The sequence below is a fragment of the Durotheca rogersii genome (assembly GCF_024521655.1).
Source record: "Durotheca rogersii strain YMJ 92031201 chromosome Unknown GGS23scaffold_15, whole genome shotgun sequence".
Lineage (NCBI taxonomy): Eukaryota > Fungi > Ascomycota > Sordariomycetes > Xylariales > Xylariaceae > Durotheca > Durotheca rogersii.
Genome location: NW_026251246.1, coordinates 292,581 through 317,212, shown reverse-complemented (window position 1 = coordinate 317,212; position 24,632 = coordinate 292,581). Strand labels below are relative to the sequence as shown.

Genomic DNA, 24,632 nt, shown 5'->3' with positions numbered 1-24,632 from the left:
TTATCTCAGGCTGGGTTTCCTCCCTCTCGTCAGCTTCTCCTTTTGTTGCCAGCTGAGTTTGACCGGAGCCGACCTCGCTTAGATGCTAGCGAGGGGAGACAGAACAGGAAAAAAACGGCAATACAAGGCAGAACTCGCAGAGACCATGGGTTCGCTGGGCGCGTCTCGCCTGATCCGCGAGCCGCTGAAGAGAGGCACGTCGCTCGACCACCTCGAGTACGTCGACATGACGCCCATCATCGGGCGCGAGTATCCCACCGCGAAGCTCAAGGCGATGCTCGAGGCGCCCAACGCCGACGAGCAGCTGCGGGACCTCGCCATCCTGATCAGCGAGCGCGGCGTCGTCGTCTTCCGCGCCCCGCAGGACGACCTCACCATCGACGACCAGAAGCACATCACCGACCAGCTCGGCAGATTAACCGGCCGGCCCGCCGAGCACGGCCTGCACGTCCACCCGCTCTACAACGACCCCAACAATATCCCCATGGCCGACGGGACCACGGACGAGCACATGTAGGTGTCGACCACTTAGGTAATAGCAGAGGTCGTGGTAATGGGTCGGCCCAGGTTGGCTGCGGATCGCTGACACGTCTCCCCTCCCACCCCCAGCTATGTGATCAATTCCGAGGCCGCCAAGAAGCTGTATGCCACTATGAAGGACCGCCCTGGCGCGGCGGACGAGCCCCGGGACCTGGGACGCGAGTGGCATAGTGACAGTACGTCCCCCTTCCACGACTCCCTCGACCCCACGGGGCGAGTCTTGGCTAATCCACCCTTCTACCCGCTGTGCCCCTGTCGCCTTCTCCTTATCCTCCTCCCCCCCCCTGTCCCTGTCCTCCGCACTTTGCCCTAGCTAGCGCCGGTCCCGCCACTTGGGTAATTAGTCGTCCCGGCTAACCACGCGTGCGCGCGCTCAGGTCTGTACGAGAACGCGCCGTCGGACTTCTCGTTCCTGCGGATGGAGTCGACGCCGGCGACGGGGGGCGACACGCTGTGGGCGTCGGGGTACGAGCTGTACGACCGGCTGTCGGGGCCGTTCCGGCGGTTCCTCGAGACGCTGACGGCGACGTGCGCGCAGCCCGTGTTCGCGACGGCGTGCGCCGCCGGCGGCTACGCCGTCGCGTCGCCGCGCGGCTCGCCGCTCAACGTCGGCGCCGCCTTCGCCCCCTCCCACCCCGTCGTCCGCACCAACCCCGTCACCGGCTGGAAGTCCGTCTTCGCCGGCCTCGGCCTCCACGTCAGCCGCATCGACGGCGTCACCTCCTACGAAGACGCTCTCATCCGCGACTACCTCCTCCGCCTCCTCACCCGCAACCACGACGGTGTCGCCCGCCTCCACTGGACCCGCGGCGCCTGCGCCATCTGGACTAACGTCAGCACCCTCCACGCAGCGACGGTGAGTGAAAAAGAAGAGGAAAATACCTAGAAGACTACAGAACGCTTCTATTCCTTGCCTTCACCCTCTCTCTCTTTCCGCGCCTCACACAACGCTAACCCGCCCTTCAGCCCGACACGCACCTCGTAGACGGCATCAGGACCGGCGTCCGCGCGTCGGGCATCGGCGAGGTGCCGTACCTGGACCCGGCCAGCACGGGCAGGCGGGAAGCCCTTGGACTGCCCCAGTACTAAAGTCTCACAAAGACCGTAAACATACCGTAGAATACCCAAATAATGTATACCTAGCTAGGCAGAACAGCACAGCATGTTTGATCTCGTCTGAGGGGCGCCCACAAATTGTACCGAGTTAGTAGAACTATATATACCTTCCTGCCAGTCCAATAGCCGTCTCTCTCTTTCTCTCATCTCGTCCCGCCTCGTCCACCTCAATTTATTTCCTCCCCTCGTAGACTCCAATATCCCCCCCTCCTCCCTCTTCCTCCCTGAAACCCCGCTCCCCAACCAAACCCACCACGCCACCAGCCCTCTCCGACCCACCATGTACTCAGAGGGGGGACACGTAATCGTACACGACCTCGGGGAAGTCCGGCGAGGGCGTGTCGAGGAGGGGCTCGTCGCGGCCGCGCAGCGCGGCGTCGAAGAAGGCGCGGACGTACGTGTTGAGGATGAGGGTCTGGCGGGCGCCGTCGACGGGGCCGGCGGCCGGGTCGGCGCCGGGCTGCAGCGTCTTCCAGAAGCTGGCGTCGCAGAAGTCGCGGTGCCGCGAGCCCGTGATCAGCAGGCGGCGCGTGGGCGCGCTCTGGCGCGGCGGGAACGTCAGCCACGACACGTCGCCGCCGAACGGCGCGCCGTGCGCCTCGTTGCCGAGCAGGAACGTCGGCGCGCGCGCGTCCGCCGCCGGCCCGTCCTCCGCCGGCCCGCCGAACAGCGTCCCGTCGAGGTCCAGCGCCGCGGCCACGCGCGCGCCCGCCGCGCCCCGCGCCTCCTGCTCGCGCTGCAGCGTGCCGATCGCGGCCGCGCCGGCGAGCGAGTACCCGAGGGCGCCGAGGCGCGCCGTGCGGAAGGGCAGGCGGTGGCGCGCCGCGAGCGCCGGCAGCTGGTCCAGCAGCGCCGCGTTGTCGACGAGCCGCGTGTCGTAGATGGCGCGGATCAGCGCCAGCGAGGTGTAGTCGATGGGGACGCCGGTGACGACGGTGCCGTTGGGAAAGCGCACGAACGGCTGCTCGTACGGGTGGTCGAGCGCGAAGACGGCGTACCCGTGCGACGCGAGCTCGGCGATCAGGACGGTGTCGCCCTCGGTCGGGGGCCCGCCGGCGCCCGGGCCGAACAGCAGCGTCGGGTGCGGCGGCGCCGTCCCGACGTCGAGGAACGGCGCGTCCGGCTGCACCGTCGAGGTCAGCCCCGCGAGCGTCCCCGCCGAGTAGTTCCAGGACTGCTCGAAGAGCGCGGCCGTCTCCGGGTTGAGGTACGGCCGCGGCGCGCCCTGGGGCTTCTGCCGCGTCGGGTAGAAGACCGTGGCGAGGAACTCGGTGCTGACGTTGTTTGGCGCTAGCGGGTCGCGCGCGTTGTAGTGCTCGATCGTGTACTTCCTCACACCGACGTAGTACGGCCCCGTAGGCGGCGGGAGGGAGGCAGCATGGGTGACGGTCGACGGGGGCAGAATCGCCACCAGCGAAACGAGGACGGCGCGAAGACCCATGGCTCCTTTGGCAAACATGCTGTTTGGCTTCGTCGGCTCCTTCGCAGCAAACACGTTTGTCTATTTCAAGCGACGGTTTGTGGTTGTCGAAGATACCGAATATCCCACCATGGGCCTAGTAGAGGTGATAAATGATCTACCTCGGCCTGGGCTTCTACCACCATGCAACCCAAACACGGTCACGCGTAGTTTTCACACATTGGGAAAACCCCCTGCAAACTGCGCCGTTCTCGTGTGACGATGTCAGACTTTAGCAGCTCTACAGTAACGTAGGCTTCGACTCCGTATGGCTCGCAGGCTCTGAGGTCTCACGAGGTGTTCGCCACGGTAAGCCACCGACGATCCGACATACAGAGGCTGACAATGCCACTGCTCCCATTCGGACCGGTAGAACGACAGGATGGGGTATATGCAGCCTCATTTGGTTTTCTGATTACTCGATGAGGCCGACAAACCGACACAATCAAGCGAGCTTCATGCTGAACATCCAGCGTCCATTCTAGACCGCGCCTATGCGTCTGTGACAGTTAGCTGATGTAGCATGAAGACATCCTGCATGAACGATGGAAACATCGGAGCCACACTGAGCACTCTGGTCTCTGCTATACCCAGCAACGCATGTTTACTCGGCCAGGCACGCCAGTTTCCACCGTGGAGGGCCCGATCTCAACCCATAGGTTCGAACGTCCACACCTCTGACGTCCAAGTATCGATACCCCCGGGATTCGGAATTCGCGTAACATGGGGTCGTAAGGGAAGTCCTACGCTGACAGGGTAGGCCCGCGCATCCCGTAGGAACGCAAATGCCCAATAACCAATCCCCATGTCCCGAAGTCGAAGGTCACTTGCAAGCGACGTCCAGCTCAGCACCGTTGCGTACCATTTTGGACCAGGGACAGTAGCAGGGAGCAGGGGGGGCGGGACTCAAGGACCCGACAGCCACGGCACATGTGAATTGCTAATACGAATTGCTTAGTTGGCCAACAGAGCGTCGGTTCTATGAGTAATACCACGACGATGGCGCCGAGCCCGTTCGAAGCCCCATTCCGGAGATGTGGGGCCGGCGTCCTTCCCGACCTGGTTACCACGAACGGTTAGCGCTGTCAGGTACGTACCCTCAATATAGCTTCATTTCGCGTTAGCCCACGCTGTGAGTATTAACCACGATCAGTACGGGGGTTCGTAAGTCGACGGCGCCTGATCTCGCGATCCCTGATATTAAGCGATAGAAGGCGAATTCTCTCTGCTTCGCCTCTTGTTGGCTCAAGAGTCAACCAGCGAATTCAACCCCAGTCTGGCTCGCTCCAGCCGGCCGGCTCGTTAAGCCCTACCGGCTCGCTAAGAACTGCCGGCGAATTTCCACGCCTTCTAGTTTTCACCACGCGCTGTTACCTGTCATCCTGTTGCCCGCTACGTAAATACGAGGCCGGCCCGACGCTAACGTCATAACAATCGCGAATTCCCTTCTACCACCGGTCCTCGCACTACCTAATATCACCCGCCGAGAACAAGAGCCAAGTCAAGACTACATCAGCAGCATCACCACTACCAACCACCTCTAGCCGAAATGAGTTCAACGGACCTCTCGACAGGCACCCGCGTGATCGTGACGGGGCACAACGAAGCAGACGCGTCAGTATTCACATCGGACAGCGACGTCGCGCCGTTCAGGGCGTGGACCAGCACGTTCGCCATGGTGAACACGCGGGGGTGCCGGTGGCGCGGTCGCACAGGGGCGTGACGCATCTTGCCCGCAACCTCGTGGTTCGTGAGACATGCGCCTAATGCATAGGTAAATATTCAACACCTCGATCAATCTCCCTAGGCAGCCGCTAGAGTTTCCTTGAATACGATCTCGGGTCAGATAACACCCGGCTGGAGTTTTGGAAGAACGACTCAGGGGCACCTTTCCTTGTTAGACACCGGATTGAGGGCTGTTGCTGCTGGCCGAATTAGCGCTAGGTGTAGACTAACTGACAATTTAAATCCGCAAGGGACTTCGTAGAATTTTGCGTGTACCGAGCTTGTCGTGTAGGAAACGATAAAAGCCTGCTTCCGAAAAGCGTGGGCGCATACATAGGTATTTCCTGTGACGATAGAAGAAAGGGGGGGTAGGCAAGTACGCTTCAAGTCCCTTGGGCACTGAAGGGCATGAAGTTAACAACCTAAACGGGCTATTGAAAACTCTTGGCCGTGTATATCGTTGCGTTCCCTAATGAGCGTACATTTGCAGTCGACAGCTGTGCTCTTTAAGTAGATGCTGAGCCCGCAGCCCGCCGAATTCGTTGGTGAGTGAAGGCAAATATTATGGATAGTACTCAAGTTCATCGTTCATCTCCAGTATTACACCAGGAAAGTCGGGTCTCCTTTTCAGGAGACGCAGCGTATCATGCTTCCAAATCGCTGCGCCCATTGTAGTATTAAGTTGCGGCAATGACGTTTCCTCGGATGACTGTTGCCATCAGACGCGAAGGGGAGTATTAACGTAAATTCACCGACACTAGCCGCGATACCGTCACAGATCTTTACTCTATTGAAAATGTTGGTATGGTTAAAGATGGCGTAGCGTGTTAGTTGATGCTGGCGGTTCCAGCGGAAAGGCTTGCCCATTACCGGAACTCCTTTTGGGCCCCTTACGAGACGCTCAAAACTAGCCATGCAAGCACACAACTTCAGACTAGCCAGGCGTAGTTTCGATGGTACCGTGAATACGCCCTCTGCTGAATTTACCAACATACTCGGTAGGGTTCGGGTTGCCACTCCACACTAGCGCGACTCTCGATTAGCGGAACCAAGGTCAGTAGATTTCTACACAAACGAGCATTTCGGAACGCGACGTTGATGGTGGTAACTAAAAACTCTCTACTATCTGAAGGCAACTGCCGAACATTTCCTTAGATCCGGTAGAACTTCCACGACGATGGGACAGCGGTAGGCTTGGCCAAAAGATCGGCACCTAGAGTAGCGAAGAAGTCGAATCCATTATATTTTCGGTGTACGTCAGAAGAGAAGACGGAGCGGGTGACGACGGCGTGGCAACCAGGGATTAGGATGTCTCGGGGCGCCCCTCGCGCCGCTCCGCCTTAGGCGCTTCGAGTCCGTAACCTGTACGTAACCACAACGATCCTGTGAGAAGATCTCACGGAGGGCGGCCGGGATGTGTAGGGCATCTGTGACCAGGATTAAATTTTGGTGAGGATATTCGCAATACGTTACGTTTATAAACTGAAGCATGTCCAATCTAATGTTCGAAAACTAAATATGCCTGGTGGGACCCGAGGATTCTTAGGTAAAAGGTAGCGATGATGCGTCTTGGCGCAACCCCTTTTTCTTGGGACCTTGGGCCAGTCGTAGAAAGGAGGAAAATGAGGAATCGGGTATAAAAGGCCGAACCCTAACAAATATTATCCCTCACAGGCTGTTACCATACCGTATAGCATCCCGACTGCTCGATGTCGCCATCCGGTACAGACCCCGTGGTCGCCCCGAACAGCATCAACCCTATGGATCGCATGTCCATCCACCTAATGATTCCTCGTCAAGCCGCTGCCCCTCCAGAAGAAGGCTGCATCGCTCGCTAAAGCAGAATACCCCAGCTCGCTTGGAAGGCAAACTCGGAAAGGAAAATGCACGTATTCGTACAGGCGGCCTCTCCGTGGCTCGACGAACACCTTAGGAGGTTTATTCGAAAGCACGTCCCAGAGTCAGTCTTCTACGACGACTTCGACGACTTCCCAAAGGATGCCAAGACAACCTTCCAATTCTGCGATGGTTGGGCCTTGAACCGAAACTTTGCCGTCGTGAACTCTGCAGACAAGGCCCTCATCAACGCGTACCCTAGCAGCGATGCCTTAGCACGGAAGGACTACCTCTCGCGCGTGGTGGAGTATTGGACGGCGAAGACGCCGGACAGCATTCTGAAGACGCACTCTCCGCTCACGGTACGCTTGTCACTCGACTATGCCGAGTACGTTGACGAGGCACTGACTGCGGCGGACGACCTCACGCTTCTCTACTCACTCGAAGAGAATGAGAACAAGCCGCCCGAGGAGCGTGAATGGTGGATCCTCAAACCCGCATTGGTGGACTGCGGCGCTGGTATCCGGCTCTTCAGCACGTTGGAAGAGCTGGCAAGCCACCTTGAGCTTGCCGAATACGAAGACGACGACGAAGATGACGACGACGACGACGACAACGACGAATCGGATGGGGTGCTGGGTAGGGAGGAGACAAGGTCGAGTGGCAAGCCTACACCGGATTCGGAGTTAGACACTACGAACGAGCCGTCCCCGTGTCTAGCTTTCCCCATCCTCAACTCGCTGGATGGTCTTGTCACTGCTGTCGGAGACATGAAGCTCGACGCAGCTCCGCTAGGCGCCGTCCGCGCACCCAAGAAGCAGCCGTATGTCTTTAAAGAGGGCGGCCGCATCCCCTCGTCGGAGATGCGCGAGTTCGTCGCGCAGCGCTACATCACGGCGATCGCGGCGTTGGAAAAGCGCAAGTGGCACGTCCGTGCCTACGTCCTCTCCATCGGCCGCCTGAAGGTCCACGTCTTCAACGAGATGTTAGCCTTGCTAGCCCTAGAGGACTACGAGCCCCCGTGGCTCAACCCGAGCTTGAAGTCGTCCCTAACCAACACGGGGCTGCAGGACGAAGAGGATTTTCTCCGGATGGGGTCGATGCGGGATTTCTGGGCGATCCCAGACGATCTGCTTCCGGGGGACGCAAAAGAGGGCAAGACGTGGAAGGAGTGCGTCTTCGACCAGATTTGCAACGTCTCGGCGGAGTTGTTTCGCGGCGCGGCGCACACCATGGCGGACAAATTCACCACACTGGACAAGTGCTTCGAGCTGTTCGGGGTCGACTTCCTCGTCGACGAGGACGGGACGGCATGGCTCCTCGAAGTCAACGAGTCGCCAGCGTTCTACCACCAGGGGGTTGCCGGTCCGATAGCGCTGCGGCTCATGGAGTCGCTGATCCTGGTCGCGCTGGAGCACATGGGCCTCGTTCCACCGGGGGAAACGGAGAACGAGGCAGTCAGAAAGAGGATGATCGAAGTGCTTGATGAGACCAACAAGCTGGCGAAAAGCAACATCACGGAGATCACGCCCGAATAGTACTGGCGAGGCGTTGCACATTAGAGATTAGGTAGATTTAGACACAGAGAAAGGGTTAAATAGACTGGACGCAACTTCTTAGCGCCTGTCTGGAACATCGTGTCGATGCGTGGGTGAGGTTTGGGGCCCGACAACAGTGCCTGCTATTATATCAGGACGTAGGTAACTCTGTATTGTGCCGCGCACTGGATAAGCGCCTCACCACCGCGGGTTGTCGTCACGACCGTACTGAAATGCCAGGTTGGACGCCCTAAGTACCCAAGGCAGGAATCCTAGGTGTTTTTCGCGGGTGTCGTGATGCGCTGTGCCGTACGTCCTGCACAGATAGAATGATGATGAGAATCGTGAGAATCAGGAAGAGGTGGAGGTACCTAGGTATTTACCCAGGTAAGAACTTCGATCTAAGCCTGATAACACCGTGGAATGAACAGTACCTAGGTACATGACAAGGTACCTCCCAACCTAATGTAGTGTATGTACATAGGTAGGTACCTACATAGGTACCTGCCTACCGAGTAAGAACCCCACTCTTTGCCACATGCGGGGTGCGCTTGCCACTCGAGATGGACCTTTCTATAGGAGGTACCTAGGCACCTAGGAGGTATCGACCCGGGCAGGTAACCTCTAGGTAGGTACACCACAACGCTATCTGATACCCCCTCCCTCTACCGCCTCCCAGCAGATCGGCCACCATGCCTAGAGGTACGTGTACACCTACCTGTTAGGAGGTACCTTAGGTACCTGTCTCAAGGATCGGTAGTGAATCTGTACCTACCTAGGTATCTACCTACCTGTAGATACCTGTTAATTCCGTTGGCTAAGTGGAAGGTACTTAGGGATGTATACACATCCTCGCTGTGCCTTCCGTACACACTGGGTTGCTACCCTCTCGAGTTTGCTACATGTATTTTTCCTGCCTATTGAAAACGGTTAGAGGCACACGGGCTCAACTCACCGCTTAGGTACCTAGGTACCTAAGGTCGTCAGTCATGTGACGAATATCCTAGGAGAGGCCCCCTTCATATCTTGTGGCTTCGTCCAGGCAGACGATCACGCCCCGTTTCCCTCCCAAGCCCTTATTCCCGATTTGGCTTCTCCATGGTAACCGGTGTTGACGGGGTTGCTGGCATCCCAGATGGCAGAAGCGCTGACCATTCCTTTTGATCAGATCAACGACTGGTATTGTGCCAAGCCGCTTCGATACGACTCGGTCGCGAGAGGAAGGTAGAGTCGGTTTGCGGCATGTCATCTCGAGACTGGCAACTTTGTTCTAGGAGGACTGACGGGCAAGTTTGAGAATTATCGTCCCCGCCATGGGCAGAACAGAACCCATGTCTACCGCTGCCAGACCCCTGATAACTCCAGGCTTCTTCCATCCGATCAAGGTGCCGCCGGGATGGGGACGGGAGTTAATCAAGAGCTGTCACACCAACGACACGTGGTATACTAGACATTGCATCAACATATCAATGCATATACTACTTGGTAGCAAGAGCCCCCTTTTCTATGATCAATCACCTGCACAGGGGAGGTATCGACGGAATACACTAGAGGCAACTCCTTACATGCCGTATCATCCCGCAAGATGAAGCCCATTCTAAATTCTTAGCATCGCGAGCAACACCGAGAATCGGCGGCTTCACATCACCCTTATCACTATAACTCCACAAGTTTACCGAGAGATCGGTTACTCACGCCACCCAGGGACCTCGCCCCTCGCCGTCTCTCATCGCGGAACACGGCCGTCCTATCAAGGCAGCCCTATAGGTAATCATACTGGTAGGTAGTAGCAACCAGAGCTACGCCGGCGGCTTCGTCGTATCATCAACCTCTGGAATTGTCCAATGGTACCCTGTAGGGCGCGCGTCGGCGGTCCAGGCTAGGACGGACTTCGGCATATGATTCGCGTATAGATCTAGGGTTGCAGCCGGCGTCGTCGACCGGGGGGTCGTCTCCATTTCTTCCTCTCCCTCTCCCCACAGCCCGCCACATACGATCATAACCCGGAGCGAGAAGGAGGATCAGCAGCCAGAAATGACGTGCCGGTGACTAAGTGCCTCGAAGCTTCGGGCGAGCCGGCTTCGAGGGCTGTGCGAAATGGGGTGCTGGTGTAGCGCTGCGCATACGGTGAATCACTTCATCAGGAGACGTCAGGAGACGGGGGGAAGTGGAGTATGCCGGTCTCCTCTCCCCATCTTCTCCCCACAACCCGACTCGTGAGCAGTATATAGAAGAGTCGAATTCGCCTTCGCTTTCGTACTACTCTTCACTCTCGCATCCTATCAAGAAAGACAAATCACAATTCTCAATTGCAGAAAAGCAACATACAACAACCAACCAACCACATAAACAACGCAGCCATGCCTATGGAAGAGCAAGGACTAACAGACCGTGCGGTCATGAACGCCCACGACATGATCCACCACGCCGAGATGGAGGAGCACGAGCACGAAGCCGCCCTGCGGCGGGGGATCTCGGACGAGGCTGCCGAGGCCGAGTACGACCTAATACACGGCGCCGAGATGCGGGCCGAGCAGGCCGAGGTAAGCATGCATATAATTACCTCTCCCTCCTTTCTTTCCATTCTCGCCTCTGGTGATTTGATACTGACCATTTCGTCCAGAAAAGGCGCAGCGGATCCTTCAGCAAGCTTAAGAAGACGATAGAAAAGATGATGGCGGGGCGGCATTAAGGGGCTCGTTGACTTTTTAAGAGCCCCCCCGGTGCTTCGTCGGCGGACGCTGCTCTAATTCATGCTACGTTGCTGTATTACTATCATATATATCTACACGGGTTCTGCGTGGCGGTCATGGTTATGATGATATCCCCAGGTTGATGAAAGGTCGGGAGAGACATCTTGCACAACGAGTGCATACGGAAGCTCAAGACTGAAAAATTGCTTCGCTTAGGTATACATTAATATGTCATTGATATCTAAGATACTCACTCTTTTGTGACCGCGCCGACCCTGCATCGTCCCCAGATCTATTTTCGGACGCACCGTCGATTGCTAAACCAGCCAGTCACTAGGTGTCTTCATAGCCAGCAGCGTGGTAGCGATGGAGATAAGACTTATGCTAATGCATTGCACGGGTTTTACAACTTCTATCTTCGCAATTAGGTATCCGTTACATGCCACGAATACCCGAACGCTCGAAGACAAAAAGGGGCTCTGCTGATTCCACCACAGTAGGCGTACGTGTCTATCTACCTAACCTACCCGAACCATCCCCGAGAAGGTCCAAGGAAAACAGGATCGTATTTTACCAAGAGCCGCCCTCACGTCCGAATTCCCAGGAATAGGAAGCGGAAAGCAGCCGGGAGACTGGGCAAGTTTAGCCTATATACACAACACGACACAGGCACGCATGAGAACCGCGTCACGACAGTGGCAGCCCATACAACCACCCCTCTCTCCCATTCAACCCTGACGACCCCGCATATCTCTTTCTGAGCCGGAGATGAAACGACGAGAAGGGGAAAAGGGGGAGGAAAAATGACACGTAGAAAGGTTGTGTGCGCCGTCAGCCTAGGCCCGGCGCGTGGCATTAGGTATACCTATGGGCATCCCACCTTATCTGCCTGGTCTTGCCTCGCACGCCACGAAGGGAGAGGGGAAAGACTTTCTCTCCCCGACTTATTCGCCTACCCGTCTATCCGTCCACTCGCTCCCACCTAGGAGCTAGCAAGTCAGTCGACTGCCCAAGTCGCAATACCAACCGACACTCTGCTTGCCCCGCTGGACCGTCCCGCCCTTTCGCGCTCGCGACGAGACTTCGCTAGAAAGCAAGAGCGCGCCAGACGCACACCATGGCAGCCGCCGTCGCCGCGCAGCCTCCGGCCGCCTCCGCGCTCCCGGGGGCAGACAGCGGGCTGGCACAGCAGGCGGACGCCTCGCAGCAGGAAGAGCCGCGGGGAGACAGCGGCGACGTCCTCGCCATCATCAACTACTACAAGGACCCGGGCGACGGCTCGCTGCCGGCGCCGATCCTGATTGCCGAGTACGCGCGCATCCATCCCACCCCTTTTCCCGCTCCCTCCGCGCACCACCCACCACCGCTGCCGTCCCCACGTAGAAGAGAGAAAGCAAGAGACGCACGCTCACCGCCGCGGCCACCGCAGCAACACCGTGCGCAACGAGCGCCCGACGGTGCCGTACGAGCACCTGATCCGCGACGTGTCGGGCCGGCCCGAGGGCGCGTACACGCTCGACCGCCACGGGTTCCAGTACGTCGCGCACGCGAGCCGGCTGCGGGGGCTCGCCGCGTTCGAGGACGCGGCCCGCGTCCGCGCCGAGTACTACCCGGAGTCGGCCGCGCTGCTGCGCCGGATGTGAGTCTCCTTTCTTACTCTCTCTCTTCCCTCCTTCGTGAAGAAAAGAAAAAGAGAAATCTAGAGAAGCGAAGGAAAGGGAAAAAATGGGCTGACGCGGAAAATGCGGAAAAAAAAAAAGAACCGGCGCCGCCCGCGTCCACATCTGGGACCACAAGACGCGCAGCGGCCCGGCGAACTGGCACGCGCTGGGACGCGGGAACCGCGCCGCGCGGGGCCCGCTGTTCCGCGCGCACGTCGACCAGTCGTACGCGGGGGCGGAGCTGGTGCTGCGGCGGCACATGGGGGCGGAGGCGGAGGCGCTGGTGCGGCGGCGGTACCAGATCGTCAACGTGTGTTTTAACCCCCCCCCCCCTTTCCCCCTTTTCCCCCTTACCCCCCTCACCTCCCTTACTTCCCTCCACCCCCTACCCCCCACGCCCTCCCAGCCGCCAGCCAAAAGTAACCGTACGCGGCGCAGCTCTGGCGGCCCATCGAGACGGTCCGCGCGTCGCCGCTGGCGGTCGCGGACGGGTCCTCGGTAGCCGACGCGGACCTGGTCGCGGCCGCCATCGCGTACGTGCCGGCGGACCGCGACGAGACGTGGACGCTGCGGCCGTCCGCCGCCCACCGCTGGCACTACCGCCGCGCCCAGTCCCCCGCCCAGGTCCTCCTCATCAAGTGCTTCGACTCCGCCGCGGCCCCCGGCCTCGTCCGCCGCGCCCCCCACTCCGCCTTCGTCCACCCCGACGAGGCCGCCGCCGCCGCCGCCCTGCCGCCCCGCCAGAGCATCGAGGCTCGCGCCCTGCTCTTCTACGACGACTGAGCCGTCCCCCCCCCCCCCCCCGCCCCCCTTCTTTCTTTCTTTTGGAGAATGGGGGTTGGGAGCGGAGGATGAGATGGCGCGGAGAAGGAGGTACCTAGGTAAGTGCTTGTGTGCGTACGAGGAGGAGGAGGAGGAGGAGGCAGCTTGCTCTTTTTTTTGTTCCCTGTGCGAAAGGAAGAGAGGGAAAAAGAAGAACGCTGTCTCGGGGTGGTGTATTTGTGAGAGTTTACCTGGGGGGTTGGAGAGGTTGGACAGAGTCTCCGGCTAGACACGGAAAACGGCGAAGGAGAATGGAACGAGAGAAGGGAGAGGAGTCCTAGGAGACAGACAGAGTGAGGTTGATGGTCGAGAACATTGCGACATGAACATACGTACGCATATATACACATACACGTGATGGGCCGCCAAGAGAACGATACCTCCTAATTTATCACGCTCCCGTATCCGTTACCCGTCACCCGTTGCTTGTAATCCGCCTCTACTTCGAGTAACGTAAGCGTCGTCAGTGATACACGCACGCCCATACACGCGTATATACATACACACACATATATATAATCAGCACAAGGGAAAAGAGGCCTTCTTCCAACCCGTACACCCCTAACACTCACTCAGTCGTCCCCGTCCCCGTCCTCGTCCCACCTCTTGCTCGGGCTGGGCAGGGGGCTCATCAGGAGGCGCGGCCGGCTCTTGAACACGGCCTCGTAGTCCTCCTCGCCCGCCTCCAGGAGCTCCTCGACGATCGACGCGTCGCCGACGCCCTCCTCGGTCCGCGGGAAGCCGGCCTCCTTCCTCTGCGGCATCTTGCTCCTCTTCTCGGACCGCTGCCGCTCCAGCTGCGCCTTCTGCCGCGCCGCCTCGAACCCCGCCATCGACTTCCGCGTCCGCGCCACCAGGTCCTCGTATTCTTCGCCTCGCTCCGGCAGGTTGTCCAGCGGGGTCGGCGCGTGACTCGGCGCGTGGCTAGGTTTCGCCGGGGTTTCGGGCGGTAGGACCGCGTCCTCCTCGTTCTCGTGGGATATCGTTCGCGACATGGACATGCGCGTCCTTTCGGCCAGCGACAAAGCGTAGCGCGGCTTCTTCGTCGGCGACGGTGACGCGTTCGACATCGACGCCAGTATCTCGTCGGCCATGGCCTGAGTCGGGGAAACCGGGCGTTCGGGCGACGGCATCGGGTCGGCCACTTTTCTCGGGTGCGGCAATTGGGTACGTGAGACATCGCTTCGGGCCGTATTATAAGAGGCCGAAGCCTGAGTTCTAGCGTCCGGTTGGCCTGACTCCGGCTTATGGCCTAGGGGCGTTGTGTCGACTCGCGATACAGGCACAGGTGCCGGTTCCGGGACTTCTAGTTTGGTGGAAACTTTCGAAATTGGTCCCCTATTCTCAACAGCCGGTTCTGCAACCTTGTTATATGCTTTCCTGGGTACCCTTCCTCTGCTTTCCAGCCCAGACTTCGGCGGCGCAAGGCGATTACGATTCTCGACCAGAGGCTTCGCTGGCTTCGCAATTGGGAGTTCCTCCTCCGCCGGTTCGTCTTCCCACTCGCTGAGGTCAGAGATCGGCTCGGCAGGCGGCTGGTGGACCTCGAGCGACGAGGAGACAGCTACCCTAGATGCCCTCTTGGAGGCACCCAGTATGTTTGAAAAATTAGACATTTTTGGTTTCCCGATAGCTTCTAATTCAGCTTGCATGTTCCGTAAGATTTCAGCATACTCCGGAGGCGGCGCAGGAATAGGAAGGCGGTCCTTCGGGCTCAGTGTATCCATCTGACTGAGGCCTAGCTGTTGATGGGCAGCGAAGTCCAAGACAGCCTCTCTCGGCTTGGCCTTCTTCTTGTCCGCTTCTTTATCTGGCTTCGACGGGGTGCTGCCAAACATCCTCTTCCGAAAGTTATCCCATTTTTCTAGTCTCGCTTTTTGTGCGCGGACTCGGTATTCGAGCTGCTCCAAGAGGCCGGCGTTCTCTTCCTCGAGGTCGGTAATCTTCCCTTCCTCGACGCCGGCCCAGACGTCGTCAAAATTACTGCCAAAGAGCCCGCCTTTTCGCGGCTGCGTGTCGTTAAACAAGAGACTGTCGATCCATTGGTCGTTACCCGTCCAATTAGACTTGATTATCCTCTGCACCTCGTTCTTGGTCTTTTCCGAGGCCTCGGTCACGTCTCGTCCCACCCCGGCCTTGATCTGTTCTCTCCGCTGGGCAATGGCCCGCTCCTTGGAGGCCAGGAGATCTTCAAACTCGCGGTATTTTGCGCGTGCGGCGTCCTTTCTCCTGAGAGAACAAGTTAGGGAGACCTTGTGGGCAAGCAACAGGGCGTTGAGCTGAGTCCGGTCGCCTGAGTAGCCCCAGTTTTCTAGGGACAGCCTCTCGGAGATGGTAGGGCGGTACTCGGGGCCCGAGTTAAGGGCCCGTTCGGCCACCAGCTTCTTCAACACGGCAGAGGAGAATACGGCGAGGACTTCTTCGAGACGTTCACCCTTGCATTCGTCCAGCATAGTCTTCCGTACGATGGCATCTCGGCCGAGGACGCCATTTTTCTTGGCCTGTTCGAGGCTGCGGACGAGAGCGGAGCGCAGGTTGACGGATTGGACCTGGTCGAGGGGCGGGAAGAAGGGACGGAGTTTCTGAGAGAAGCAGTTTTAGTACGTTTTCCGTCCTTCGAGTTATCGGGCTGGGATATCCTCAGAAACATAAACAAAAGCACATACGTTTTGGGTCTCGTTGTAATCCCACAGAGTAAATAACTGATACAAGGCCCACTCGACGGACTGGATGCGCTTCCTCTGGCCGCCGGCGGCGTCCTTCGCGGAGAAGGTAGCGGGGGTTATACCGGGCCAGTCGGGCTCGAGGTCGAGGTCAAGCAGACGGAGGTTCGTCAAGAACAGGGCGAGATTGGAGGTCGAGCAGGGGATCTGGGCCGCCGCCGCGGCAGAGAGGGCGAGTGGAGGGGCGGTCAAGGACGACTTGGAGGGAGCACGGAGCGATCGCGTGCGTGTCACGGGCGGGTTGGCCTGGTAGAGCGACATGGTGGCATCGGCATCGTCGGCGGAGGTCGATAAGGTTATTAGATATTTTATCAGGGGGCAGGTGAGGAGTGTGGCGAGGGCAGGATTTGGAGCTGGTTAGCTATCCGCCTTCTTATGTATCGTTGCTGCAGACGGGATTCGTGTTGGTGGTGGGTTGGTGGGTTCGCCCCGGAGGATGTGGAGAGGGAAACGAGAGAGGCGAAGAAGAGAGAGAGTGAAGAGAGAGCGCTGAGCTGGACCCTGTAGGATGCTCGTATGGTCTAAGGACATATATTCATGTTAGGTATGTAGGTACCTCCCTCGCTGTTTTGTAGGTACCTACATGGGAGCAGATGACCGGCGAGGATACTTCTCTAGGTACTTGCCTACATAGCGCGTAAGCAGGCCGAAGTTACCTCTCCTAAACACAATAGGCATTATTTCAGGGAGCTCGGCGGCTCCCATTGATGCATCGCTGCGGGTTGCCGCGGCTTATCGATAACACCCCAGACCAACCGCTATAGCGGAGCCTTCCATCAGATAAACGCATCGTCTACCTACCTATATCACATCGCATGCCTACATTTCAGGTTCAGGTTCCATGACATCGCACCTCCGACATGAATTCGTGTGCACAAGTACCATATAAGCACCTAAGGAATAAGCCACGTTCGCTTGGTACCTACATAAGCATGCCTACGACTCGCGATACCCGTCCACACCCACCATTGAGCTCCCAACTCGTGGCATCCTCCCACGCAAGCAGGGTCCATCTGGCGATGGAAACGGGCATCTCTCGCCGCCCATCCCTCCCGTCCATTGGGCCACGGGGAGCTCGGCAGGCCTACCAAGGCAGCGGAGGCGCTTGGCCGAGCCCGCCCGACTGCGCGTGCGTTACATCGACGGAGGGGATGGATTCGTCGGCTGGCCTCTCGGACGGACCTTGCATGCTTTGGCACGATGGAGGACCGTTTCCGAGCACCCCATTTGTTCCCCTCCCGCCGGCCCGCATACAGGAACTCCCCTATTAGGGCACTCTGCCGCCACTTGACTCGTTCGGTATTGCCCACCCACCTACCCTCCGGACCACGGGTGGGAGAGTGCGCGAGTGAATGTCCCCAGAGGACAGGCCGTCGGTATCGAGACGTCCAAGGGGGCGAGATGGCGTTGAACGAACGAGCGCAGTAGGCATAGGTATATCGCAGCCATGTCCCGTAAAGCGAGCGGCACTGTGGTAGTAGTATTTAAGTGTCTTGACGTGCCCAACGCATGTAAGCGAACAGCAAGTCCCCGATCTATGCATTCCTTCAGTCGTTACATATACACGTCAAGTATTGTTCCTTACCTATCCCTACCTACTCTATGTTCGAGAATACCGCCAGTAACCAGAACAACAGCAAAACAACAGTGCATCCCGCCCCATCCGGTTTTTTATTTCTTTATTCATTTTCCTTTTCCTCTTCCCCTTCCTCTTCTGCCCATCCCTCGCGACCCTCTCCCTCGCCTTCACTCCCCGCCCATCCCGCACGCCCTCGCGCACTCGCCCACGCTCACGCACCGGCACGCCGAGCACGTGCCCGCCAGGATGATGGTCAGCTCCCCCGACACCGGGTCGCAGTGCGCGCCGCTGTTCGTCGCCGAGCACAGCGCCGTCGTCCCGGGCGTGCCGCAGTCGAGCCGCCACGCCGCCGGCGCTGCCGCCTCCGCCTCCGCCGGGGTCGGGGCGGCGGCCGCGGGGTTGTGGACGGGGGAGAGCAAGAGCGCCAGAAGCGCGAGGTTCGGGATGTACTGCAGGCGCGAGACGAATCCAATGTTTAGCTGAGGGCTCCCCTGGTTCGCGTGCGTGGGAGGGAGAGAGGAAACGGCATACCTTCATCTTGTCCGCCAGATCTGTCTTAGTCTATGTGGACTCGTCCGGGCTGCGCACACTCCGAGACGTCGAGCGCGTATTCGTGCCTCCGAGACGGTCTCAACCACCGTTGTATCTGATGCGAGCGGAAAGTTACGTCAGTTTGCTCCCTGTGGGCCGCGCTGCTGCTTTCTGTGTTTCGGCTCACGAACGTCGGTATGAATCCCAGCGGTCAGCGATCGATCCCGTCCGAGGGGATATGCGCGTTCCGGGGGCGTGGGATGCGAGCGGGAGAATAGAGAGAGGGAGTATGTGGGGGGGAGGAGACGGTTCTTCTCAGTTTAACTAATTGCCCTGCTCGAGCGTCGTCGAGCAATCCAGAAATCGACGTCAGACGGATGGGCCGTCCTTTATACGCCACCCGCTCGGGTACGAGATGAATATATATATATAAACACCCCTGCGCTCCCGCGGACCTGGTAGGTAGTCAGGTCTCCCTCCTGCTGGCCACAAGTTCTCGACGTGCCCACACTTCCCGACGCCCGGCCGTCCCGATTCTCTCTCTTCGCTGCGATCCCTTCCGTCTGCTGCTGGCGCCGAATCGCCCCCGGATGCAACCCAGCCGCAGGGAAATTTCGTGCACCCCCCCTTTCCCCTTACGAAGACCTGGTTCTTTTCTTGGTGTAGATATATACGCATACGTATGTGTTTATTTTTATACTCATTTCCATACCTTCGTATTCATACCTCTATATTAGCCCGCCGCCCCAGCCCTCTCGTCTGGCCTTGGCGGCGAGAACCGAACGCAAGCGGCATGCCCTTGGCCACCAATCTAGACGTCATGCAGGCGGAATATATATATATATGTACGTGTGTATATATGCATGTAATATATTTATATTTATATTCCTCTGCACCTACACCCCTATCGTCTCTCTGCACACGCGCAGCACCACCTCTCGGCGCTCGATCGACGCCGCAGCTGCAGCTGCAGCGTCACCGAACACGGGTCTCCGAAACGCCGTCTTCGCTGCCCGCAAGAAACCTGCTCTGCCCTCGGCCCGTAGCGCGGCATGCTTCGATGGGGGGGGCGGGGGCTAATCTCCAAGTACCCCGTCGCCGCTGGTCTGTGAACAAAACCGCGATCTGGGCCTAGTGTGGCGACAACGCCGCGCGCTCATCTCGCGTTGTCAAGGGGTCGATTTGGTGCATCTGCCACCGTCGCCCCCTCGATAAGTAGCAACAGAGGGGGGCGAGGGGCAGGTTGCGGTAGGTTGCGCAAGGGGACCCAGATCGGACATTACCCGGGGGGGCGACGGGCAGAGGCCGTTTAGGGAGGGCGGCGGACCATCCATCGCCCATTTATCCATATTGCCCGGGGCCAGGGCGTGGTAGCGGAGCAGCACGCGCTTACACGCACACACCCCTGTCTAGAGAGAAGGACAGAAAGAGGAAGGGGGAGGGAGGGAGCGCAGCCAGATCAAGAATCGAGAGTGGTATTAGTTAGTTAGGTACACAGGATACAGCGCGTGTGCGCGCAAAAAACAAGACTCTAGCAGACCTCCGCCCGCCCGCACATGTGGCGAGGCGACGAGGACACGATTCGCGCCGACGCCTGGCCACCGACCGGGGGCGAGGAATCCCCCCGACTGCGCAAGACGCGCCCCTACTCCGTACATCTGCTGCTACAGGACCAGCTGCCGCCGTCGTATCTCTTCGCCGCTTCCGACCGTGACACCATCCCCCTTTTCCCCTTTCCCCCCTTCAGCCCCCCGGCCGCCGGTACCCCAAGCCAATATTGGCAGACAAAAACCTCCCCACCAAAGATTAACGACAGCTCCGGTCCCAGCCCCCTTCGTCCCGCAATCCTAACTCCCCCTCCCTCCCTCCCCTCTCCCTCCCCTTTAACCCCACAACCTTATCGCGATCACTCAACGAATACCAAACAAGCCCTTGAGCTGCGCGAGCGAGAGGCGCCCCATACTGCGACCGTCCTCCTCGCTCAGCGCGGCGTTGACGAGGCTGCGCTTCGAGTCCTGGAGGGCGCGGATGCGGTCCTCGACGGTGCCGGCGACGAGGAGGCGGTGGACGGTGACGGGGCGGGGCTGGCCGATGCGGTGGGCGCGGTCGACCGCCTGGTCCTCGACGTAGGGGTTCCAGAACGGCTCGAGCAGGATGACGTGCGTGGCGGCGGTGAGGTTGAGGCCGGCGTTGCCCGCCGCCAGGCTGACCAGCAGCACCTGCGCGCCCCCTCCGTCCCGCTCCCCCATGAACCCCCGCACCGCCGCGTCCCGCTCCCCCGCCCCCATCGTCCCGTCGTACCGCCCGTACCGGAACCCCTCCGCCTGCAGCGCCACCTCCAGCAGGTCCAGGAACGACGTCCATAGGCTGAACACCAGCGTCTTCTCCCCCGCCGCCCCCGCCGCCCCCCCGCCGCCGCGCCCCCGGATCTCCCGCAGCAGCTCCATCGCCTTGTTGATCTTCGCGCTCGGCACCCAGTCCCGCCGCAGCCGCGCCAGGTACCGCGCCTTCGCCCCCGCGCTCCGCGTCCCCTGCTTCTTCAGCACCGCCAGAGACGTGAACTGCTGCTTCTGGAATCTCTTCTTACCCTTCTTCTTCTTATAATTATTCTGCCTACCCCCTGCCCCGTGGTCCCGTCCCGCTCGTGCCCCCCGGGCCTTGCTTTCCCTGCCCCCGCGCGGCAGCATCGCCGTCGGCGTCCCGTCGTTAGCCCGCCTCCGCTTGCTGCTGCTGCTGCTGCCGGCGCCGTACAGTTCCGAGGCTGCCTTGCGCTTGGAAGACGTGGGGCCCGATCCGGGCGTGGCTTTGACGTCGCCGGGCTCTGCGAACTTGTCCTTGATCTTCTTCATCGCCTCGACCCGTCTCCAGATGTCCTCCAGGGATGCCAGCGAGCCGAGGTCAGAGTCCCCCGCCCGATTTTCCGACGTGGAGCGTTTGTGGTCGGAGACGTCCTTCCATACTTCGTCGATGGGAATCGCGGCTGGCTCGGACTTCACGTGGCGGACGCCGTCGTAATAATTTTGTTTCTCTTCCTCTTCGTCTTCGTCTTTATCTTCATCCTCATCGTCCTCGCCCTCGTCATCCTCGTCGTCCGACACCACGAATCCTTTCAGATTCCCGCGCTTGTCCACGCTGTCGTCGCTCCAGCTTTCGAAGCCGTCCGGGTCCTCCTGCGGATCCTCTTCTGTGTCGGTCTGCCAGTGGGCGCTGTCAGGCGCGTGCACTTCCAGGAAGTAAGACCAGCAGATGATCATCTCGGGGTCGATGTCGACGTCGCAGTCCGGATGCGGGCACGCCGACTCCTCCTCGGCGCCCGGCATCGTCTGGACCTCCATCGCGGCGGAGAAGCAGTGGCCGCAGATAGTGTGGCCGCAGGGGTAGATGATGACGGGACTAGCTGTCTCCTCGTCGCAGAACGGACACTCGAATTGTTCCTGTTCCTTAAGCCTCGCGACGGTCGCTGGGTTGAGTCGCAGGGCTAGTTCCCGCATTTCGTCCGGTCCGAGCCGTGCACCGTCTGGAATGCCAAAGTCCCGGATGAGATGCGGGTGGCAGCAAGTTTGGCGCAGGCGCAGGAGCAGCACTAATATGTACGTGTACTTCTTCATCACCGTCCCGGCCTTGATGAATTCGTTCACCTTAAGCCGCTGCTTGTGCTCGAGGGCGTCGTAGAACGCCTGCTGGTCTTCGTCGAACACGGTCTTGACCTCCTCCTTGATGAGCTCGGGCAGTCGGAGGATGGGCTTGCCGTCGAGCATGCTTTGCTTGGTCCTTCGCAAGGTAATACTTCGGAAGAGAGCCTGCAGCTTTTGAAGCCCGATCTTGTTGTTGTTCTCGTCTGCGCTCCGGATGGGCCGGTCGATGTCCCGCGTGAACACTTCCCACACGTTGTAAGGAGCGATCCGCAGGAAGCGGATGAGCGAAAAAATCTCCCCGGTTCGGTTCATGAATGGGGTTCCCGTCATGCACCATCTGTAGACCGACTGGATTTTAGACACGGCATCGGCTGACTTGGAAGTCCGGTTCTTGATCAAGTGCGCTTCGTCGAGAATGATGCGATAAAACATGGTACGGGGATCGAGAAGAATGCACGGTTTCTTTGGGTTGCGGAGGCGTTTGCGCTCCGACACTACGGTTCCGTAGGTTGTCAAAATAACGTCGTAGCTAAGGAGTCGAGGAACCGTCATCCCGCGCTTCTTCGGGCCGTGGAATATCAAGGTTTTCAGTTGATAGTCGGGCTTCACCTTGGTCCGGATTTCCTCCTGCCATTGCTTCAGTAGGGCTAGCGGGGCTACGATGAGCGTCGTCTTGCGGAAGCGGTCCGGGGACGGGCGTGCTAGGATGAGAGCGAGGGCCTGGATTGTCTTGCCCAGACCCATGGTGTCTGGTTGGGTAGATAGTTAGCATCACGGGTTATCGAAAGGCCGTCGGCGGTGCCGGCATATAGGGCAATCGATACCTGCTAGAATTCCCCCCTTCTTGTGACTGTCCTCTTCCTGCTGAATTAGCCATGTTAGGCAGACTTTTTGATGCTCCATCAGCGTGCAAGACATGGCAATCGGCGTGTCCCTTCGCTGTCCCGGGGGGATGTCGATCTCGGGCATCGACAAGAGCTTCCGGATGTCACGGTGCTCCTCCTCGGTTGGCTCGTCCCGACGGAACGAGTTGCGGGTATTACTGCGGCCCTTGGCGTCTTCGTCACTAGAGTCATCCCCACCACCGCCCGCATCCTCGCTACTGCCATCACCTAGAGGGGAAACCAGCCGACGCCGATGTGTAGTGGGCGATGGACTAGGAATTCGGACTCGCTCATCGGCGTCCGCCATCGCCGCAAATTCCCGACGAAGCTTTTCAGCCCGCCGTTCGTCGTAGTGCTGTTTCAGTACGCGCACGTAGTCCTCTCGAAGGCGAGCGTCTTTAACGTCCGGTTCGAATTCGTGTCTAGTTTTAGTTCCGATCCCAAGTTGACGCTGTGGCTGCTGCTTCTGGATACTAGGTCTTTTTACCGAAGCTGGCGAGGGGGGATCAGCGTCGGACCACCGTCGGTTGATGGAACCTGCCGACGACGACAGCGGCGGCATAATGATGCAACAATGGTCTTCTTCGGGTTCAGTTCAAGTCGATGCTTTGTATTTATGTGCAAGAGGGAGAGAGGGAGAGAGAGAGAGAGAGAGAAAGAAAGAGCAGGCGAAAGCGACTGTAGATAGACAACTCGCTCCAGGTCAGCAACAGTGCCATCAGCTAGCAGTTTGGGTAGGAGTAAGATGCTCGAAGACGAAGGAAGAGGTCTATGGTAAAAGACTTTTTTTGCAACCAAAGAATAAGCAATAGATTCAGCACTTGACGGCCACAGCTCGGCCTGGCAGAGCCCTTCCTGGCGGGTATCCAAAGATGAGCATACGGCAAAGAGGATGCTGGATTGGCAAGAAGATTGACGACGATGGTGAGACGAGATGGTCCGGCCAGGGAACGCGGACCCAACCGATTTTTGACGCGCATACGTACGGAGTCGCATAGCTACAACTGGGAAAAAACTCCACTTTTCAGTACGTACACCCTAGGGGTGTGGTAGGTAGGAAGGTGCAGGTTGAATATTCAATTATACGTAGGGAAGGAGCTACCCTCTGGTTGGGTCGGTAATAGGTAAGCTAGACTACCCCTTCGCGAGCCGGGTATTTTATATAGGTTTATATATAAACGATTTATCCCCGTAAAAGACCGGGAAAAAATCGGAAAAATCGAAAATTTACTTACGTAATTAATTAGCTTAATTAAAGTAACATATAAATTTTTCAAATTTTCTACTTACTAATATAAGAAGTTATATACGATTTAAGGTTTTTTAAAATTACGTTAATAGCTTCTTATATAATTTATTAATAACTTTATTAACTATACTTATATCGATATGTTTACTTATTTTTTTTACGGTAATAAAGTAGGTCTATTACCTAATACTTTATTTTATAAAAAAAAAATAGCTAGTATTAAGTAATCTTATTTTTATTCTTTATTTTCATTTTCATTTAATTTATTATTTCAAGAAAACTACGTTTTTAAATAGGTTAAAACTTTTTAAAATCGTACCTATTTTTATAATAAGAATTCTACCTTTCTAACTATCTTCTTTTTTTATATAAAGAGGTTCTAAAAAAGAATACTAAAAATTAACGTTTTTAAGACTTAATTAATTTAAAAAAAAAGTTACATAATCTTAATTATTATTTTATCTATATTATAAAGAATTAAGTAATAGACCTACTTTATTACCGTAAAAGAAATAAGTTAAGAGGCTGATATAAAGTATAGTTAATAGATTTATTAATAAATTATATAGTAAATTATTAATATAGTTTTAAAAACCCTTAAATCGTAAATAATTTCTTATATTACTAAGCGAAAAATCCGA

At 57.8% G+C, this 24,632-nt stretch overlaps 8 protein-coding genes across 8 annotated transcripts; 4 read left to right on the top strand and 4 right to left on the bottom strand.

Moving 5' to 3' along the window:
* Window positions 1–145: 145 nt before the first annotated feature.
* On the top strand, window positions 146–1,629 carry GGS23DRAFT_597983 (TfdA family taurine dioxygenase; the record flags this gene model as incomplete). Its single annotated transcript, XM_051518707.1, has 4 exons — window positions 146–513; window positions 610–716; window positions 918–1,396; window positions 1,507–1,629. 4 exons carry the CDS (start codon window positions 146–148, stop codon window positions 1,627–1,629), a joined length of 1,077 nt encoding a protein of 358 aa, XP_051370675.1.
* A 313-nt stretch (window positions 1,630–1,942) lies between these two features.
* GGS23DRAFT_597982 (uncharacterized protein) lies at window positions 1,943–4,792 on the bottom strand (the record flags this gene model as incomplete). Its single annotated transcript, XM_051518706.1, has 2 exons — window positions 1,943–3,157; window positions 4,742–4,792. 2 exons carry the CDS (start codon window positions 4,790–4,792, stop codon window positions 1,943–1,945), a joined length of 1,266 nt encoding a protein of 421 aa, XP_051370674.1.
* A 1,735-nt stretch (window positions 4,793–6,527) lies between these two features.
* On the top strand, window positions 6,528–8,339 carry GGS23DRAFT_120810 (TTL domain-containing protein). The gene has a single exon (XM_051511081.1). It carries the CDS (start codon window positions 6,724–6,726, stop codon window positions 8,212–8,214), a length of 1,491 nt encoding a protein of 496 aa, XP_051370673.1. The 5' UTR covers window positions 6,528–6,723; the 3' UTR covers window positions 8,215–8,339.
* Window positions 8,340–10,394: 2,055 nt separating this feature from the next.
* On the top strand, window positions 10,395–11,165 carry GGS23DRAFT_120787 (uncharacterized protein). The gene is made up of 2 exons (XM_051511080.1): window positions 10,395–10,757; window positions 10,838–11,165. Exons 1-2 carry the CDS (start codon window positions 10,575–10,577, stop codon window positions 10,904–10,906), a joined length of 252 nt encoding a protein of 83 aa, XP_051370672.1. The 5' UTR covers window positions 10,395–10,574; the 3' UTR covers window positions 10,907–11,165.
* A 512-nt stretch (window positions 11,166–11,677) lies between these two features.
* Window positions 11,678–13,379, top strand: GGS23DRAFT_611132 (uncharacterized protein). Its single transcript, XM_051520380.1, has 4 exons — window positions 11,678–12,215; window positions 12,337–12,546; window positions 12,668–12,878; window positions 13,007–13,379. Exons 1-4 carry the CDS (start codon window positions 12,025–12,027, stop codon window positions 13,349–13,351), a joined length of 957 nt encoding a protein of 318 aa, XP_051370671.1. The 5' UTR covers window positions 11,678–12,024; the 3' UTR covers window positions 13,352–13,379.
* Window positions 13,380–13,389: 10 nt separating this feature from the next.
* On the bottom strand, window positions 13,390–16,801 carry GGS23DRAFT_573946 (HAUS augmin-like complex subunit 6 N-terminus-domain-containing protein). The gene is made up of 3 exons (XM_051516709.1): window positions 16,057–16,801; window positions 13,727–15,972; window positions 13,390–13,667 (listed from the first exon to the last, which is right to left on the bottom strand). Exons 1-2 carry the CDS (start codon window positions 16,372–16,374, stop codon window positions 13,963–13,965), a joined length of 2,328 nt encoding a protein of 775 aa, XP_051370670.1. The 5' UTR covers window positions 16,375–16,801; the 3' UTR covers window positions 13,390–13,667; window positions 13,727–13,962.
* A 671-nt stretch (window positions 16,802–17,472) lies between these two features.
* GGS23DRAFT_120718 (uncharacterized protein) lies at window positions 17,473–18,703 on the bottom strand. Its single transcript, XM_051511078.1, has 3 exons — window positions 18,415–18,703; window positions 18,224–18,338; window positions 17,473–18,141 (listed from the first exon to the last, which is right to left on the bottom strand). The coding sequence occupies exons 2-3, from the start codon at window positions 18,227–18,229 to the stop codon at window positions 17,860–17,862; spliced, it is 288 nt and encodes a 95-aa protein (XP_051370669.1). The 5' UTR covers window positions 18,230–18,338; window positions 18,415–18,703; the 3' UTR covers window positions 17,473–17,859.
* Window positions 18,704–20,133: 1,430 nt separating this feature from the next.
* On the bottom strand, window positions 20,134–23,049 carry GGS23DRAFT_605892 (SNF2 family N-terminal domain-containing protein; the record flags this gene model as incomplete). The annotated part of the gene is made up of 2 exons (XM_051519834.1): window positions 20,134–22,607; window positions 22,683–23,049. 2 exons carry the CDS (start codon window positions 23,047–23,049, stop codon window positions 20,134–20,136), a joined length of 2,841 nt encoding a protein of 946 aa, XP_051370668.1.
* Between the last annotated feature and the right edge of the window lie 1,583 nt (window positions 23,050–24,632).